Source organism: Rasamsonia byssochlamydoides (assembly GCF_041956645.1).
Source record: "Rasamsonia byssochlamydoides strain NRRL 3658 unplaced genomic scaffold VTN77scaffold_34, whole genome shotgun sequence".
NCBI classification, from domain to species: Eukaryota; Fungi; Ascomycota; class Eurotiomycetes; order Eurotiales; family Trichocomaceae; genus Rasamsonia; species Rasamsonia byssochlamydoides.
In genome coordinates this window covers 200,784-218,794 of record NW_027192417.1, presented here as the reverse complement: position 1 = coordinate 218,794, position 18,011 = coordinate 200,784, and the positions used below count along the sequence as shown (strand labels likewise).

Below are 18,011 nucleotides of genomic sequence, written 5' to 3'. Positions count from 1 at the left end.
TTCCCGTTTATAGTTACCCGGCGGCGGGGCCGACGACAGAAGAATCGGTACATAGTTAGATATAGGTCGATTAATATGTGCAAGCTTTCCTGTTGGCGAGACATGACTAGAACCATCTGCCCTAACTTTTGGAAGTTTACAAGCCTAGATGGAAGTATTATAAGTACCTTTCTATAGGTGCAATTCAGTATATAAATGCTCTAGAAAATGATAAATCTTTCCCTATCTAAGTACTTATCTTATGTTTACTCTCTAGACCTGCTTTACTTGATACACACCATGACGGTGCTATTGCTTCCGGAACTGGCCGACATGGTCAAGCATCCTGCCGCCATCATGGCCACTCTGTTTGCGACGTAGGCAGCATACCGGTCCTTGCTCTACTTCTATCGACTCTCTATCTTCGTCCTTTGGCAAAATTTCCTGGCCCCACCGCGGCATGTGTCTCCAACAGCTGGATCGCTGAGCAGACATTCAGAGGATTTCCCGAGAAAGTTTTCGAGGAATGGCATCGGAAGTTGGGTACGCCAAAACCGACGAGATGATTTGGCTAACAGATGACGGTGAAAGACACTCGAGCCCTCCGGATCGCCCCCAACGAACTTCATATTTCGGACGTGCATCTCTACAAAATCATCTATCATCAGACAAGTCCTTACCTCAAACATTCGCCGTTTTATGACTGCTTCCAGGTTCGTCACAGCCTTTTCGCCGAGGCCAACCCGGCCAGACACCGCGAGCGCAGGAAGCTTCTGAACCCTCTGCTTTCGCGTTCGGGGATTGTAAAACTCGAGCCCCTTATCCGCGAGAAGATCAATCGCTTGGGTGACAAGATCCGGCGCCTCCATATGCGAGGCCCCATCAACGTCTCCAACGCGATTCGATCGGCCACCGTCGACATCATCTCTCAGTTCACCTTCACGAAGCCCCTGGGTCTCCTGGACGAATCTCCTGACTCGTTTGATTCGGCTTTCTTGGACGCCTTTGATGTCGCCACCATAGGTTGACCACAGAGGAAGAGGCTCTGAGATACTTGAACCTTCGAAACGACCAACAAGTTGCGACTAAGTTGGAAGCTTGCGTAACAGTAGGCTTTTGCCTAATTGGCTGGGAAGTATTCACTAAAAGGTCAAGTTTTTGGTGAATATCAGCTATTTCTAGCTGTATTTGGCTAATAGCATAACCCTGGTAACCCTGGTTTCTAGGATTCTGATTAGCCAGTTGGGGGTTTTGGAGTTTCTGGAGGATAAAATCTAGGGCTTTGATTTCACATATATAACTCTTCCTAATATTAGGTATAATACTCTAATAGGATATATTATATACCTAAGAATAATAGATAAAAAGAAAGAAGAAGAGTAAGTTTCTGTCACGGCGTGGCTCCTAGGGAGCATTCTAGGAGCCAAACCGCTGCACTACTAGCAAAAGACTAGGATGTTAAGCCGAATGGCTTCACACTGCTCTCGCTTATATAGCTTCTTGCCACGCCGTCACAGTTTCAGCTAATATAAAAGTACTAATAAAAAGAAAATCTTATTTAGTTACTGACTTACTAAGAGCCAAAACTAAAGAAAGAAAGAAAAAAAGGTCTAAGTTTATAAAATAAGAAGGGGTTCTTATTCCCTTAATAGTCTCTTATTCTACTTAATCCCTTCCTATAACTTCCTAAAGATCTCCTTCTCCTCCTAGTTAGAATCCTCTACTAATATTTAGCTATCTCCTTCTACCTCTAGAAGTTCCCTCATGATCCTGGAGATCTCTGCCACTAAGTCCTCCTGTCCAGCCTTTGTGACCCAGGCAAGCAGAGCCATCACAGTAGAGATATCTTTCTTGCCATTTTATCTCAGTAGATGTCATTTTATCGGTCTCACAAAATACACTACTCTACTTCCTTTCTCATAAAACTAGCAACCAACACGACCTCCCTCCCATCCCAGGTCCGTCCCTGGTACCTTGGCTCCTCCTTCCACTGCACATACCCACGCCGCTCGTACCACTCCTGATTGCTGAAAGCCGGTGGCTTCCTTGCTAGATCATTCCAGATCCCCCTCCACTCTGGCCCCTCATCGCGGAGGTATCGCTTACTGAGGGTATTCACAGTAATAAACTTGCACCGCGGGCTTCCAAACGGCTCCTTTGTTGCCATCGATTCGATCAGATCCATCGCATGCTGCCCCATCCCGCTTCGTCGGTATTCGGGAAGTATGAAGAAGCTCTGAATGGTCATGATGCTTTTGTCCGATGTCGCCAGTTCGGGATCAGGAGGGTCGCAGTAGGAGTCGAGGCAGATATGTCCGGCGTGAACCAGCTCTGTCGCAGTTGAACTAGTGGAACTGGCAGCAGCAGGAAGTGCGATCCAAAACAAAGCTTTAAGACCTTCTCTTTGCTTTTCGCGCCATCTCTGGAGGTCGGCGTTGCTGGAGTCCCAGCCGCAAATGATCCGTTGACGCCGTAGCTCCATAAATTTGGATGGGTTGTCCAGATCGATGGGGATGAGAGTGCAGGCTCTCGTGGCCACTGGTGAGCGTGCCATGTTGAGTGTAAGCTATGTATGTGGTGCATATACTTAACTGGTTGATGTTCATCCAAAATGAGTAAATGAGGTATGTACTTTATAAATATGACTGGATAGGATTGATGACCCCTGAATCAGCAGCAGGTATATGTTCTCTAAGCACTGCATATCAGCTTGTATATGTGCACATGATATAGAATCTATCACCTCGCCCACTTGACTCATCAAGGTGGGGTCAATACAGGTTCCAGCTCGGCGTATCTAGGAAAAATAAAGTTATCGATTAGAACGCTATATAATCTGTGAAATTCTATTATGATTCCATGACGTAACCCTACTCTGTAACTATGTGGTGATTTTGAAAAAATGCATTTGGTCCGGTCTTTGAACAGGATATCGTACTACTTGAAAAGGGCTCTCAAGTTGCCTGAGAAGACGCTCGCTTGAGCTTTGCCGATAGCTCCTCCTCGTGCTCTGGTTCGATGCTTTGCTGCTATTCTATCAAGCTCCCACGGCACCAACTTCTGCCTTTGTAACCTCGAGCACTGCTGAGACAGTTTTCTTACCTTCCAATTTGATCTCCCTACCGCCTCTGCTGCGTGTATTATCCCTCCCTGCCCTAATGGCTACAGCTTTGTGCGCTTCCCACTGGCGCGCATTTATCAGATTATCCTCTTCTCCCTCCTCCAGCGCTGGAATCAAGCTGTCTCCTTCAGAAAGCCTCTTCATTAGCGCGTTGCTATTTAGCTGCATAAGGTAGGCAAGACTGTACCTTGTGACTTGGGCCTGTTTGCCTGGGGCAAATATTACACGGTGCATGTTGCTGTGCAGAATTCCAGCACTCCACTCGACCATCGCGTCGCCAAAATTGACAATTGCGCACCTGGGAGCCGGTTTGACGTACACCCAGCTACTCTCATCGCGCGGGCCTGCTCCCGGAGGCAGCAGCTGCAAACCGCAGGTGATGTTGAAGAGGATGGTCAGTGACCCGATGTCTGTGTGGCCGAGCAGGCTAATTCTCCGGTCCTCTGCTGGCTGCGGGGGATAGCGCAGCATGCGGAGCGAGGTGCCGGATGGGGAGCTCATCGGCTGCAGCGAGGCGAGTGTGCCTGGAGGAAGATGGAGTTGATCAGCGAAACGATGCAGTGCGCCTGCTCCATGTATGCTTTGATGTCGAGACGATGAGCCTCAATGCAGGGTGGATTTGACAACGGCTTGGAGACACCCGTCATGTCGTCCTGGCCGACGTTGTAGAATTCAACGCGGTCCGGCTTCCCATCTTCGATTTTGAGATTTCCGATGTGCTTGTACCTGAACTAGTAAGCGAGGGGGCATTGGGCCTTTGCGAAAGGTAGAACAAAATGAAGTTCAACTTCTCAAAACCATGGGACAAGGTGGACAAAGCAATCTGAGGCAGTTGTATGCGCAAAAGACGAGAAAGCCAAAGGATGCTCACTTACCCGAACAGTGAGTGTGGCGGCTGGTAAGCGTACTTCATCAGCTCGTCGACGTCCATGGCGTTGACTTCCTAGTTGAGGTCGAACATGGACTCCGCCTTCTTGAGAGATGCTTCTCCTTCGGGGCAGCCCTGAAAGTCGAGCAGGAAGAAGAGCTCTGCACGCCTCGAACAGAGCATCCACTCGCTTTCTTCGTGTACCAGGAGCTTCGCAACGGGAACATCGCTGGGAAAGGCGGGGTACTTGTCAAAGTAGGCTTGGGTAGGCATCTTTGATGCATCGAAGATAGAGCTCGATACAACTAGATTGATATCGACATTTTGGAATGATGTCAAGGGGAATAATAATGATCAGGTAACGGTTGTGGTTGAGGACGATCTATTTTATATGCTCAGCTGCACTCCAAAGTTGCCGATGGTAGCATATAATTGGACTGAGAAGCTCCAAGATCCCAACCATCCTCACAGGCCTTAGGACATGACTGGCCTTGAGAATCAAATGCGGCTGAGAGGTGCGCCATTCTTGGTACACCTCCATTTACAGAGCACCACATGCCTTCTGATGCCCCTGCAGAAGCACGAGTCTCATCCGCTTCATCGCCCAGAGTCTCGAGGGTTCTTCTTTATATCTGGCCCTGTCAATTTATTCCTGTGCTTTGGTTTGATTTTTTCCAAGGCGATGTAATGGGTTAGAGGGTAGGGGGAAATAACTGGCACTGGGAACGTTCTCATTTTTTTTCTCTTTATTTCTGACCAATCGAGCTTGATTGGTAGATTCATGCTACATGCAAATTAAGCTAGCCCAAGACGTTGTACCAGTAGGTTTTTGGTGTTGTCAGTGTTGCAGGTGTTGCAGGTACAAACTCATTGAGGTTAGACAATCTGGATTTCAGGCTATCTAGCAGATAGAATACAGCTGATAAATAGAAGAACATCTTGGAGAATTCGGACTTGGTGGGGATCTTTATTTGGAACGATAAAGGATGCCCGCATCTGTCTTCAGGCGGTGGGCACACCCAAAGAACGCCGACAGGTGTCAGTTTCTGTATGCTATATATGGATGCAAGTTTGCTATTCAGGAAGTCAACCTCTTTCACTGTATCGATACTTTCACCTACCCCTGTAAAGTGGAAAAAAAGGACATCATATAGGCAGTAGCCAAGGAATTCGTCTGATACTTTGTATCTAGTAATAATCATGGACGGCACTATTGGCTCCTGGTTACTGTAACGTGAGACAGACAACACAGGTACTGTGTTGAAGCAAGGTTGTAACGATGGAAACTATGAATGCTGCTGCAATGAATGAGGGGCAATTCTTGTCAAACCCGCTCTCAAAACCAGCAGCCATATTATTACTGGTTCGCTAAACGGAACTCAGGAATCACTTCTCGATTCTCGCAGTCCAGAATGTGGACTAGAGAATAATCGCTTTTAAAAACGACTCTCCATAGCTGCGGCTGTCCAGGGTCTGGTTCTAGATATTAGCTATCAAATCGTGAAAGCCGGGGTAAAAAGGGTATTACATTTCGTATGGGGATACGAGTGCCTGCAATCTAGTATTAGCCAGTCTGTAAGCAGGCCGCGCTGGATCCACGAGTAGTAAGCACCATTCTGGGAAAATTGGCTGCAGTGATCTCGAAGTCGATCTCCGTCGCGTAACAACTCAAACCCCCAGCCCGGGTCAACAATCTGAAAGTCGATACGGCCCTGTCTGATACCTGTCCACTCGCTGCAGATTCCTATGCCAGGTCCAACTTCATTCCAGTAGCATCGGTAGAATTCATCCTGAAAAACTGCTTCTGGGGGTCGTGCTTGGCCTGATGGGCCAAGTCGTTGGCCATCTCGAGTATTACATAGCATTTCTCTTGAAAAGCTCTGTAAAACAAAGCAAAGGTCGCGGATGGTTGGGTATTTTTGAAACGGAAACGGGATAGGATCAAGCCGGCCATAGAAGTACTCAACAAAGCTATCCTTATGTTAGAACAAAAACTAGATATGGAGAAAAAGAAAAGAAGAGAAACAAAAGGAGAAGAAAATCCTTACCGTGCATGCAATGCTGAGGGGAGAACACATAACATTTGGCCAGACTTCACCTCTTCGGTATGCACAAACCCTGATCGAAAACAATCTTGGATTCCTCGGTTATCACGGTTGTATACGACACTCCCATCCCGCAAAATATTGAGAAGCACGCTGACAATGTTTGGATCGATAACTCCATGTTGCATCTTCCTTGAAGGCAGAGATCTGCCAGCAACGTGATATTCAAGGAATTGGAACAGCTGATCATCATCTTCTAACACATCGCAGATTTTGCTCACAGTAATCTCTGATATGCCAGAATTTTTCAGATTGTCTCGATAAAACTATACAATTAGCAGGAACCATCTATAAGAGTCTACCCAAGGTTACACTGCACTTACGCGGTGGATATATGACAGAATCGCAGTGACCATAACCAGGATGACCATTTGTGAGTGATAATATATAATCTTGCACCTCTGTAGCAAGGGTGAACTCAATGGTTGACTTTCCGCAAAATCTATTGACAACGTCCTCGAACTCAGGAGAATCATAAAACAGACAGATGTCCGGCGCATTTGAGTTGCAAGAAACCGTAAGCGAGACTCTCCGATCTAAGGAGAGGATTGGTGGCGTTGTGGTTTTAGGGTAATCAGGGGCGCCCATTGTCGAACTGCCATATGAGCTGAACAGGCAGAAACGTGGGCCAGTTGATTCCCCGAGCCGAGATTTAATCACAGTATACCACAGATTGGGATCGTCATATGTCCGCTGTGCCTCATCGATGATGAAGACGATGTTACTACCTAGGAGATTCTGTAGCTGTACTTCATTATAACCGAACTGGTGACACTTTTCCACAAGGAACTCTCTCGCAGATACGTCATCTCTCTAGCTGTCTATAAAGACGACTTTGTGCGCTACAAGAAGATAGTCGTGTAGTAGTCTAGCAAGAACGGTCTTTCCCGACGCCGGGGTACCGCGTACATGCGGTTCGACGTCGAGGGCATATGTCAGGATGGTCTGCCAGATACGACCTTGTAGGAGACGAAGTAGGCAACGTAACTGCTGCAAGCTCATGGCCCAACGCTGTTAAAGAGCGAGGAGGTACTGTGGACAATTGTCAGGAACTCAACTCTCCATATGCTCGAGGCGAACAATACTGTTACCGTAATCCGCATGTACAGCCAAAGGATGTTTACAGTTTGCACATAATACATCCATGTCGACCGCTGGACTGGTCAATGTGGAGGAGCCTGCTTCGCATGAACACTTATAGCGTCCATTTTCGATTGTAAACATACACGGTCCGAGCGTCATCAGAACCGTCTTCCTTCCGTGTTCACGGACCTTTGCTGAGACAAACTTGACGGTGATAGGAAATTGGTGAACTTCTCGAGCCAAGTAGTCATTGTGGGTGATTGAGCCTTGTGCAAAACTAGGATCAGAGGAACACAATAGCAGCAGGACCTGATTTGACGTTAAGCGGGAAGGAAGGTACGAATAGTGTAAAGTCCGGGTGAGAAGAATGTGACAAAAATCTTTCAGGGAAACCCAGTTTAATTTTACCTATGTCGGCAATCGCCACGTTAAGGCCAGGCAAGGAAACTACGTGGTGGATCTTGGATCCTCGACCTGGAGACGTCGAGGACAAGAGGGTTTCAGGGAGCAGAAGGCCGGAATTCATGGATGCTTCCACCTAGAGGAGATGCCGGTTCTGTGTTCGCACCTACTCCTATAAACGAATGTGATCGAAGCAGGCCAATTTGATGATTATGAGAGTAATGGAGATGGAAATGAGGTACGAGTTCCAAAGACCTAGATGTCTAATTTCGCTGGCTGGCCGGCTGGCCTAATATGGCATAGTGTGATGGTCCGAATGAGGTGGTAAGATGACTTCATGATTACAGATAACTCAAAAATGACTGTGTCAAACTTGAAAGGCCCTAAGGAAGAAGGAACAGTTCTCTCTTTGGACATAAGGATGTTTTTTATGCCATAATATTGGTTAGGTACATAATGTAAGGATCATCGTCAACAGGGCAAAGCATTATAGAGAACTTCAAGACCCTCACATCACTCAGAATTTTACAAAATGGGACTGTGGTACTGTGCCCACCTGATCACCTGCATACACGTGATTTCCATTCTTCCTGCCTCTGATTCAATCGGCTTTTGTCTCCCTCCTTAGTCTCTTGGTCTCCATGGTGAACTAGATCACAGCTTTGACTATATCAAAAACCCTTCAAGTCTATCCATGTGCTTGGGGTGATACAAAATGACCCAGCTCCCTGCAATATACATTACAACACAGGAATGAAAAAGTCGCGAGAAATTTTAGATCCGACGTCGCCAAATAAACAGAAAAGAGGCGACATTTATGAGAAGATAACGTTGCCGGTCGAAGAGGTTTATACACGAGAAATACAACGGGTGCTTGTTGAATTTTGAGGATTTGTGCAGTCAAAGTGAGCATATATCTATTAACGTCTAGATTTGCGACTCTGCTAGACCAATGCAAGCCACAACTTACAATCCCTTCAAAGATTGCAAAGCCGGCTTTTCGGCAATGTTTGATCCTTTTCTTATTGGCGTTGCCGAAGAAGCCTGTCCATTGCTTCTAGTGGCCGGGAGCTACTCGATACAGGAACTGTAAGTCATAAAGAGATAAACAACCAGCGCAACAGAACAATCGTGGTAAGCTCATTCCTTCAACCCCCCTTGCACATGGTTTGTCTCCTGGTCGGGTTGTTCAGGGCACAAAGATCATATCTTTATTGGGTGACACGGGGATTTTTGAGAGTGCTGCTATAATATCGGTTTCTCATGGTGAAAATACATCACAAGTCCTTTCTTCCAAAGGCTCGCTTTCAATTGGATCTGATGAGACCCAGAATGATATTCGGGCTGGCGAGATAAAGATAAGAAAGTAGTGAATATGTACAGTAAATAGACAGACCGTATCAAGATCACAGCATTGATATCGCAGTCTTAAAGCAAATGTCTCCCAAACCAACGACAGATACCAATGGGCCGTCCTGGGCTGTTTGAAGGCGCAGCGCAGACCACCAATGAACATCTTAATGTGGAGAATGCGAGGCTAGTCTATCTCAGCTGAATGACCAAAAGTGAGCTGGCAATGTGCTACCCACCCTGGTCGCGCGACAATCACCCTGCTCACCCCCAGTCGCGCGAGCTCAGGGCGGTATCACTCACCTACTAAAACAAGAAGGGCAGTCGACAGAGTGACCGTAGATATTTGCTCGGTAGGTAGGTAGTAGGTAGCACTGTAGGTTAAGTATTCGTAGGAACTTTGGTGAGAGTAACCTGTCCTGATTTGTACAGAGTAGAGCAAGTAAGTAAGTAGCGGTTCAAGACCGACTCCGTCACTGGACTGTACATACCTAGATAAGATGAGATCCTTCCTGCTTCGAATATTATTGACAGACTCAGTGTGGTCAGTGTAGATAGATAGCGGATTAAGTTAATTGCAGTGATTGACTATGGCTCTGCCAATTGCTGGAGAGAATATGGAAAACGTTCCTTGCTTGCGTTGCTCGCATGAACCGTTTCCTGTAGGAGGAAAAAAAGAAATCCCTGCTCATCATTACAGAAAACAAGACCTTCCATCATTTGCCCATTCTTTACTACCCAAATATAAAATATAAAATGAGATCAGTTCCAACATTGCCTCGCAATTTGAGCGTCACAGGTGTTATATGCTGAATGCAGGCCATTCCATGGCCGTTGACTTCCTATCGGGAAGACTTCCTTCTGCTCGCTACTTACTGGCTCGCCTTGTTTTCCGGCAAAAACTGCAGAGGCACCGGCTTCCCCCAAAAATCGCACGGGTTGAACCGCCAGGCGCCCTTGTTCCACGCCCCGAACCAATACTTGATCACGTACGGCAAAACAGCAGGCAAGGGCGGAAACTCGTTGCCGCCCTCGTAGGTCTTGTCGCACGTTCCAAGCACGCAGGGGAAGACATCATACTAAGTAGACAAATATTCATTAGCATAACTTCCACCTGTCTGTCATCTGGACAATACCAGCATGTTAAGATTGCCCGTCGCCTTGGCCACCTCCTCAGCCTTATCCCAGCACTTCCGCAGCCCTTTGCTGTCGAATTCGCCCAGGCTCAGAAACAGGTCGATCTCCTCGTACAGATGCCTCGTCAGACTGGGCGCGAACCCGTCGATGATGCTCTTCATGCCGCCCTCGCCGTCCCACCGGTAGTCCTCCGGCTTCGTCTCCTGCGCGTATTGCAGCAGGCGCTCCAGCCCCGGCGTGAATTCCTCATGCTGGCTCTTCGGCCCGGCCATGAGCCCCGGCTTCCCCGTAAAGGCCTCGATCCCCGGGAACATGCAGGTTTCTTCGGTGTGGTGGTGGTGCTCTACCGTCTTGACCCACGACGCGACGTAGAAGAGCAGGTCGCGCACATCCTGGGCGTTGTACGCCGGAGAGTCCGCCGACGGGACGTGGGGAGCCTGGAGAACGATGGAGTTGAGTCCCCGAAGCAGACAGTTGTGGGAGTAGGCCATCTCGGAGGCACAGTAGACGGAGGCATGGGAGTACTAGTGCACATTAGCGGCATCGGGGGCAGTGAGTGAGCTTGGACATGACATACAATGTCCAGAGTCTTGGAGGGGGTCGGAATGAGCTTGAAGGGCTCATCAGCCCACGGGGTGGCTGACGGTTTAGTGGTCATGTTGCGAGTTGCAACTCGTGTGAGATGATAGCACCTGAGAGTCTGAGACTCTTAACGCCAGTCGAACGTCCTCGTTGTCGTCTCTTAAAAGAACGCTTAACGACGTTGATGGGCGTTAGGTGGGATCACGGGGTTGGCCTTGCAGATAACAAAAAAAAGCAACATGCTTGCTGCAGTCCAACGAACAGCGCAGACGTCCAGTTAGCAGTTGGCCGTTACCAAGCGTGTTGGCAATGGCATCCATGGACTCGCCCACGCGGCGTCCCAGTCCATCTCAGCTGCGAAGATCCTCCCTCTTCTTGCCATGGGCGACCCAGATAAGCATCGATATCTTACATTCTCCACAGCATTGCTCCAGCCTCCTCCACATGGTCTGTGATGGCTTCACTCAAGTATACTCCGTCGAGCCCTGTGACCCCGCCGTGGGCTGCGGGACAGTAATTGGAATTTACTTATGTCTGGCATGAGAAGACTCCATCTGTCTCCAGGGTGGTTTGCCGTTTGATCATTGAATCATTTTCATAACAGCAGCAGTAGTAGCAGTAATAGTATGTCCTGGAGGTATGGACTGTATGTACATAGTTGAAGGTTATAAATATATATTATTTCCGTTTTCTTTTTTTTTTTTGCTTTTTACTGCTTTCGTACGAAGCTTGGTAGAAATCATACATGTTATGAGATTCCCGACGTGCTCGTTCCTTGGATAATCTATCATATCATGTCATACAATCCGACAATCCGTTGATTTATCGATTGATCGATTGACCTGCACAGAGTAGAGTAGAGCAGAGCAGACAGAACACAACAAAACGCCAACCAACGTATCGCTGCATTGCAATCCCATAGAAAGTAGAAAGAAAAAAGAAAAGTCGTGACAAAAGAGGCGATTTTGATTTACCCATCCATTCCATCCATCCGTTCCCAAACTCCGAGTCATTTAAATGCAAGCATGAGGAGAAAGAAAAGAAGAAAAAAAAGGTGTGAGATGTGACCTGATCAATCGCTCCGCAGCATGCTGTCGACCAAATCTCCCAACGGGCCCCAGAAATCTTTCCCACTGGCGAGGTTATGCTCATCGATGAACAGGACGTAGTGCTTGAAGCTGGTGTTGAGGTGCGGTTCCAGGCCTAGGTGCACGACGACCGGGTAATGGTGGCAGTAGATATGGGCGTACACGCGATAGAGCCGTTTGAATATCTGCCGCAGGAGACTGGGGAAGGTCTTTGGGAATGGGACGCCTGTAGGAACAGACAAAGATATTAGCACACGCACAGTACAGTACAGAACTGACGTGCAGACGGCAATCTCATACCCATTCTGCTGGGGAACATCTGCTCGTTGTCAATGTTGCTCTGGACCCAAGTCATCAGATGCTCGATATACTCCGGCGCGGACATCTTCGTCGGTCGCTTATAATTCTCCGAGTCCTGCCACAAGTACTCGAACCTGCCTTGTCTCAGTATCCAACCCTTCCATTAAGGTCTGCGACTGACGCACTCATCTGTGGCTTTCATTTCCGGGCATGATTGCGGGGAGCAAAATTCCGTAATCGACCCGTAGAGAAGGTTGATCTGGTTGTAGAAGTCGACCACTAAATAAAGCATGTAAGTCAGTTACGGCTCCTTCATTTCTCAAGTGACTAACGAGCATACCATTCACGGCCAACCATTCATTGAGATCTTCTCCCTCTGGTAGCTTGACAGCTTTCCGTAAACTTCCACTCCCGAGAGTCGCCTCAGCAAACTGTCTCAGCTGGTAGCTGCTGGTCCCCTTGGTCGCGGAGCGGGGTTTGAAAGGCCCCTTCGTTCGCGCATTTCTAGGCGGTGTTAGCACATGCAACGTCCCCTTGAGAGCTCGCACAGCGAGGGAGAGATAGGATGGAGGTTCAGGAAGTAGGACATGAGGACGGGTGTGGATGGTCTGACAGGAGGAAGAGTGGCTAAGCGACGATAATGAAGATGGTGGTGGTGGGGGAAGTGGGCTGTGAGCGACGTCGGGGTTGGGAACAGACATTGTGGTGATGAATGAAGAAGCCATAATAATAATAACCTCCCGAGCTCTCCACCGCAAGAAACAATATTTCCTTTCGCCTTAAAAACTCGACAGTGCTGTCTGTTGGTCTCTGTTTCGGTCGTTATGATGCGGATCGCAGCTAACATTCCAGTCAGTCAGTCATGACCCAGGTCGTCGTCGTACTGAATCAGACGGTATGGCATGCGAGATTCTAGATCTTACCTAGCTGATTTATGACCAATTCTGGAGATCGAAAATTCAAACAATGGCTTGATTCTAGATAGTAGAGCATCTCAGTATCCCTTCCTTCTTGCGCACTTGATGCAACTACCTGACTAGTGCCAACGCGGAGACCCCTCGCTCCCCGCTGACCGCCCTGTTGCCCCGGTGATGATGACATCACGTGCGACTCCATATAACAGGCGTGATGGCTCAGTATCTACTGATTATTACTGATCTCATTTAAATATTGCAACTGAATTGTGATGTCGACAGACGTTTAGTCGTTGAGAGCTGAAATCCCCCAGTATATCTATGGCAACACCATCCTGAGCCAGTTTGTCTATTGCGTCTCCCGCCAATTACGGCTAGTTTGCATCTATATCGTCACTGATACAGGCGTAAATGTGTGAAAATAGATAGAAGGAGAAAAATGTTTTATGAAGGCGATCATCATGATCCCTCGTATCTTTGATCAAGGATATATAATATACAGAGCTCCCGTAGGGCAATTTCCCATAGAGCAATTTTGTTCATTGAAACAAAACCCAGATTGCCTCGTCCCGGAGGCACCTTCGATACGACAAGTAGCAATAGCCAATCAAATCCATCGTCCCTCATATATAGTATACCTGATTCTCTTCAGCTAACGGCTCCCGGACTGTCTCCCCATAGACAGTCAGAGGGATCGAGATTTCAAAAGATTCAGCGGGCAGAGTCTCGACAGAAGAAAAGACGGAGCCCCTGTCGTCCTCGCCCATGGGCTCCAATAACCTGGCCCCCGACAGACTTGGTTCGTCGTCATTGTGAGAATTCGTCGTCACAAATTCGAATCGCAATTCCCACTCGAGATTGACACCGCTCGTCAATAACGTCGGTGTGGCGGAGATCGGAATAGCGGGGCTGAAGACAACCCGAGTGGAGAACAGAGTATTCTCGAAGTAGGAAGCGTAGACGCGGCGCGTAGCTCGATGGATACTGGTGCTCGATCGCATTGCGAGCGATGGGTCAACCTTTTCTGACGTCTCCAAAGTTGCTCGTAACGAATAGCAAGGGAGCGCGGCATCCGAGAAGTCGACGGTAGCAATGATCGTCTCTCCAAGGCGGTGGGCGGGACGATTGAGGACCACAACAGCAATTCGACGGCCATTCCGGGCAATTTCGAACCGATTCGCACTGCGATTCGAACTGGTAATTTGATTGCTGCGAAGGATGGCCAAATCTATCGCATCTTTGCAGGAGGGAGGCTGCCTCGGCCTGTCTGGGCTCGGCATTGGCTCCAAGGGTGTGCTGGGCGGAGGCAGCGAACTCCGGGGAGCGTGTTGCTCCAAGATCTCATCAACGTATGATAAGAATTCAGGGGCCGTGGTCCATATTGGTCCGCTAATGCTCTTGTCTTTCGACGGCGGACGAGGGACGTTGCCGACTTTCTGTACGCGTGCTTCGTCGCGGAGAAGCACGTATGGCATCATCAGATCGTGGCCAAGGACATCTCCTCGAGCTTGGGACTGTCAGTCGTAGATTCTCGTATGGCCAGGATGAAATACATACCGTTAACACCACTGAAAACCCGGAATGGAACGTTGATGCGGTTGAGTTGTTGCACTTCCTTGGGGCCGCTAGGTCGCTGGGTACCAATTACCAAATTATACGAAATCTTGATCGCTTTCCCTTTATGGCTGGCAGGAAGCCCTTTAGGAAGCGTGAAAGAGAATGAGAACGATTTCTCCTCCCCCGGATCGAGACGGAGATCGACAAACAAAAGCGACTGCGGTGTAGAGAGTAATGGAATGGATCTGGAAGAGGTAACACCGCGCATATCTCGAAGACCATTGAGGTCGTTGCTGGAAAGGAGACCACTAAGGGATTCCTCAATCGCATTCCAGCCCAAGGCACCCAAGAGACCACCACTTCGACGATTTTTCTCTGCTGCAGCGGGAGCGCCCTGACCACCCACGACTCCTTTTCGTTTGACTTCTTCAAACGCGGCCTGATTGATCAACGACCCGTCAACAGTGAAAGATGCACTGACCTGAGCATATCCCATCAGCAGCGTCAGCGAATCAGAAGACTTGCCAGCCGGTTCGACGCTCGAAAAATGCCGCCTGTGTCGCGAAAGATTCGTTCGCGAACGGTTCGGGCCATAGTTCGTGTATTCGGATTCGAGCGTCTCCGTCGAGTTATTGCTCAGCGAGTAGAATTCCCCACTACTTCTGTTGCTACCATTGGCGCTGGAATTCAAATTGATCTTGGTAACCGGAGCCAAATGAGCCTGTTGGGTCAGAGATGGTGCATCTTTCGCGGAAGGTCTGGGAGGCGGGCGCGTTGCGGTGGCGGAACTTTCATCATTCGTTGCTGTAGCGGTAGACTGGTTGCTAGCAGGCTCATTCGAAGTCGATGGAGATGGAGGAAATTTGAAGTCCGTGGGCAAAGGCAGAGATCTTCCGCGGGGACTTCGTAAAGAATCGGGTGGTGCTATAGGACTGGCTGCGCCGGAACCCGGACGACTGAGCTTGAGGGATCGATCACCGTCAATTCTCAGATTCCCAATCGCAGGGCTCAAAGCAGACTCAGCGGAGGGTGGACCACGTGTGGGAGTCCTTCCAGCTTCACGTATTGTCAGCCAATACAGGAACAGTTCCTCAGGGGGGGGATGTTCAGAAATACCAGGTGAAAAGATCTCCTCAGGACCTGCAGATCTCCTCGGAAGGAGCTGAAGGCTCGCAGAACGTGCATGTCCCCACGCTGGCCGAGAACGATTGAACTGAGACGGCACCGGCGTCTTCTCATTCCCCCCTTCACTGTCTATAGATAAAATCGACACAGATCGCTTGTGCTTATGGTCCGATGAAGGCGGAAAGCTATGAGCGATGCCCAGCGGAGAGCTCAACGACGCCGACGCGCGGTGAGAACGATCGAACGTCTTCTGGCGAGGACTTTGGGGAAGTGAACGCCTGTTGCCATTGCCGAACAAGAATTGCGGAGACTTGAATGCGAAGTAGCCGTCGCTGCTGGAAGCCCCGTTCAGGGACCGGGAAGTCCTCCGTTGATGAGAAGGTTGTTGGGGTCCACTGCTGACATCGGGTGTTCCATTCTCTGACACGTTCTTGAATGTGATGATACACTCAACGTCTTCTCCTGCGAAGATAGTCTGCTCTTTCCATCTCACGAAGACCTGTATGTCCGAGGGCATGGCTACCGTAGCAATTTGATTTACCACATTTGCGGAATACGGGAGAAGACCTCAATTCGGCAATCTGCAAGCAGCGGCAGCGACGTTCGTAACTAAAGGAGAGTCGGATTGTTAGGCGCCGGGAGAGGGACCAAGGCTGGCCCTGGGCATGCTGTCAAAGGAGGCGGATCATTCCCAAAGCAATTGACGATGAGGGCAGAAAACGATGGAAATGATCAAGGTCGACAGAACGCCATTTGGGGGGAGTGGAACAGAACGTCAAGGGTGGAGACCATCTCAGGTGTTTTGTTCCTGTTGGACTCCGCAGGCCACGATGGATGGGACGGAAACGGTGGCGCAAAGGGAAAAGTGTGGCTGGAGAGGTCGGCTTGCAGCCTCAGGCAGAGACGGTCCTCTATTGCTCAAGTTGCCTTATTTTCGCATAATCAAATCTCAAAACACGCCTTTCGTATTTTTACTGGTTTGGGAACCTCGTTCAGATGCTTATTAGAATGAAATTACACCAAGTCCAAAGAGATTCCAATGCCAACAACTTTTTAAATTCGAATTGACATACTGTACAGGGGTATAAGTAGAGTTATTACAAACCGAAAATTCTGCAATATCTCAGACATGCGCTGGCAGATCAAACAATCCTATTTATCATCATCTTCATTCAAAATGCGAACATCCGACACTTCCTCAGCGCTCTTCCGCCTCGGCCTCAGGCCGAGCTCGACCATCTGACTCCAAATCCTCTCGTGTCGCCTGCGCCATCGCCTGCGGCGGTCCTCCATCTCCTCTTCTGACGGCCGCCACTTGCTTTTTAGGATCCGTCTGATAGCCTCTGGGGATACCTTGAACTCCTCCGCGAGGACAGGTGTGGTAAACTTATCGGGAGCGCTGGCGTGTAGATGGCGGATCCCATCGAGAGCGTCTGGGGACAGCCTCTTTGGTGGATTCCAGCCATCTTTGAACTTCCTCTTCATTGCCTCTTTGTGGACTTGCCATGGCTCCTTCTTTTTCTTCTTTTTCGTTTCTGTTTGCGTGGGTTTCGCCGCGGAAACTTCATCTGCATCTCCTTTCTTCTTCTTAGACTTCTCTTTATTGTTCTTTGCCTTTTTTTCTGGCTTGGAAGCCTCATTTATAGCCGTCGAATTTGATTCCTCGACACTAGGCTGAGCCCCTTCTGCCAAGTCATCCTGAGCTGCATTGGCAGAGGCAACCTCCTGCTTCTCAGACTCGGTCTGGCTAGAGGCCTCGGAGGTGGATGGCTGAGTCGACGAGTCGTAGGACGCAGGCGAAGAAGCGAAATATCTTCTGTTATAAAGACTTAGAGTTTGGGAATATCGCGTGTAGGGAGGGAAACGGCTGCTTTGCGTCGAAAGACTCTGTCGAACATGCAAGTAGGGGACAATTTCAGCACGTAGAATACTTTGCAGCACGTTTGACAGCGCCAATCCTTTGGATACGACGCAGGTCGATGACATGGTGAAAGTATCGCCCAAAGGAACGATATTTTGTCAGACAATCAAGCCCCACGGGCTGGAGGAATCACGCTGTTGACGTTCAATTATGAATGAGAAATGGTGAGATCTCCCCGACGGACATGAAGTCTGAAGCTATCAAAAAAGCTTGGCGCCGCTAACTCCGTTGACGAGCTTATCTAATCACCGGATAAACCGATAACAGACCAACCCTATCCCCGGGTCATTTATTATTAATCATCATTCCTGCTTTCATGCAATTGTCCCTGAATTTAGGTGCAAATTGGGGCCAGTCTGAAGTCCTTTTCGCCGATACATTTTATGAGATGATGTGAATTTTGAGGTCAATTCTGCAGAACAACCAGAGCTGAATCCTGGGGAAGGGGCCATGAGCTGCGAACTCATGAATTCCAAACG

General features: G+C 48.8%; 7 protein-coding genes across 7 annotated transcripts; 1 reads left to right on the top strand and 6 right to left on the bottom strand.

The window, feature by feature from the left end:
• Nucleotides 1-279: 279 nt before the first annotated feature.
• VTN77DRAFT_4871 (uncharacterized protein) lies at nt 280-1,007 on the top strand (the record flags this gene model as incomplete). Its single annotated transcript, XM_069420978.1, has 3 exons — nt 280-356; nt 455-522; nt 571-1,007. 3 exons carry the CDS (start codon nt 280-282, stop codon nt 1,005-1,007), a joined length of 582 nt encoding a protein of 193 aa, XP_069277438.1.
• Nucleotides 1,008-1,879: 872 nt separating this feature from the next.
• VTN77DRAFT_4870 (uncharacterized protein) lies at nt 1,880-2,533 on the bottom strand (the record flags this gene model as incomplete). Its single annotated transcript, XM_069420977.1, has 1 exon — nt 1,880-2,533. One exon carries the CDS (start codon nt 2,531-2,533, stop codon nt 1,880-1,882), a length of 654 nt encoding a protein of 217 aa, XP_069277437.1.
• A 483-nt stretch (nt 2,534-3,016) lies between these two features.
• On the bottom strand, nt 3,017-3,601 carry VTN77DRAFT_4869 (uncharacterized protein; the record flags this gene model as incomplete). The annotated part of the gene is made up of 1 exon (XM_069420975.1): nt 3,017-3,601. One exon carries the CDS (start codon nt 3,599-3,601, stop codon nt 3,017-3,019), a length of 585 nt encoding a protein of 194 aa, XP_069277436.1.
• A 1,786-nt stretch (nt 3,602-5,387) lies between these two features.
• Nucleotides 5,388-6,444, bottom strand: VTN77DRAFT_4868 (uncharacterized protein; the record flags this gene model as incomplete). Its single annotated transcript, XM_069420974.1, has 5 exons — nt 5,388-5,441; nt 5,497-5,519; nt 5,581-5,939; nt 6,017-6,339; nt 6,397-6,444. 5 exons carry the CDS (start codon nt 6,442-6,444, stop codon nt 5,388-5,390), a joined length of 807 nt encoding a protein of 268 aa, XP_069277435.1.
• A 5,255-nt stretch (nt 6,445-11,699) lies between these two features.
• On the bottom strand, nt 11,700-12,740 carry VTN77DRAFT_4867 (uncharacterized protein; the record flags this gene model as incomplete). Its single annotated transcript, XM_069420973.1, has 5 exons — nt 11,700-11,941; nt 12,016-12,149; nt 12,201-12,294; nt 12,356-12,519; nt 12,715-12,740. 5 exons carry the CDS (start codon nt 12,738-12,740, stop codon nt 11,700-11,702), a joined length of 660 nt encoding a protein of 219 aa, XP_069277434.1.
• Nucleotides 12,741-13,552: 812 nt separating this feature from the next.
• Nucleotides 13,553-16,128, bottom strand: VTN77DRAFT_4866 (uncharacterized protein; the record flags this gene model as incomplete). The annotated part of the gene is made up of 3 exons (XM_069420972.1): nt 13,553-14,436; nt 14,487-15,542; nt 15,603-16,128. 3 exons carry the CDS (start codon nt 16,126-16,128, stop codon nt 13,553-13,555), a joined length of 2,466 nt encoding a protein of 821 aa, XP_069277433.1.
• Nucleotides 16,129-16,763: 635 nt separating this feature from the next.
• Nucleotides 16,764-17,597, bottom strand: VTN77DRAFT_4865 (uncharacterized protein; the record flags this gene model as incomplete). The annotated part of the gene is made up of 1 exon (XM_069420971.1): nt 16,764-17,597. The coding sequence occupies one exon, from the start codon at nt 17,595-17,597 to the stop codon at nt 16,764-16,766; it is 834 nt and encodes a 277-aa protein (XP_069277432.1).
• Between the last annotated feature and the right edge of the window lie 414 nt (nt 17,598-18,011).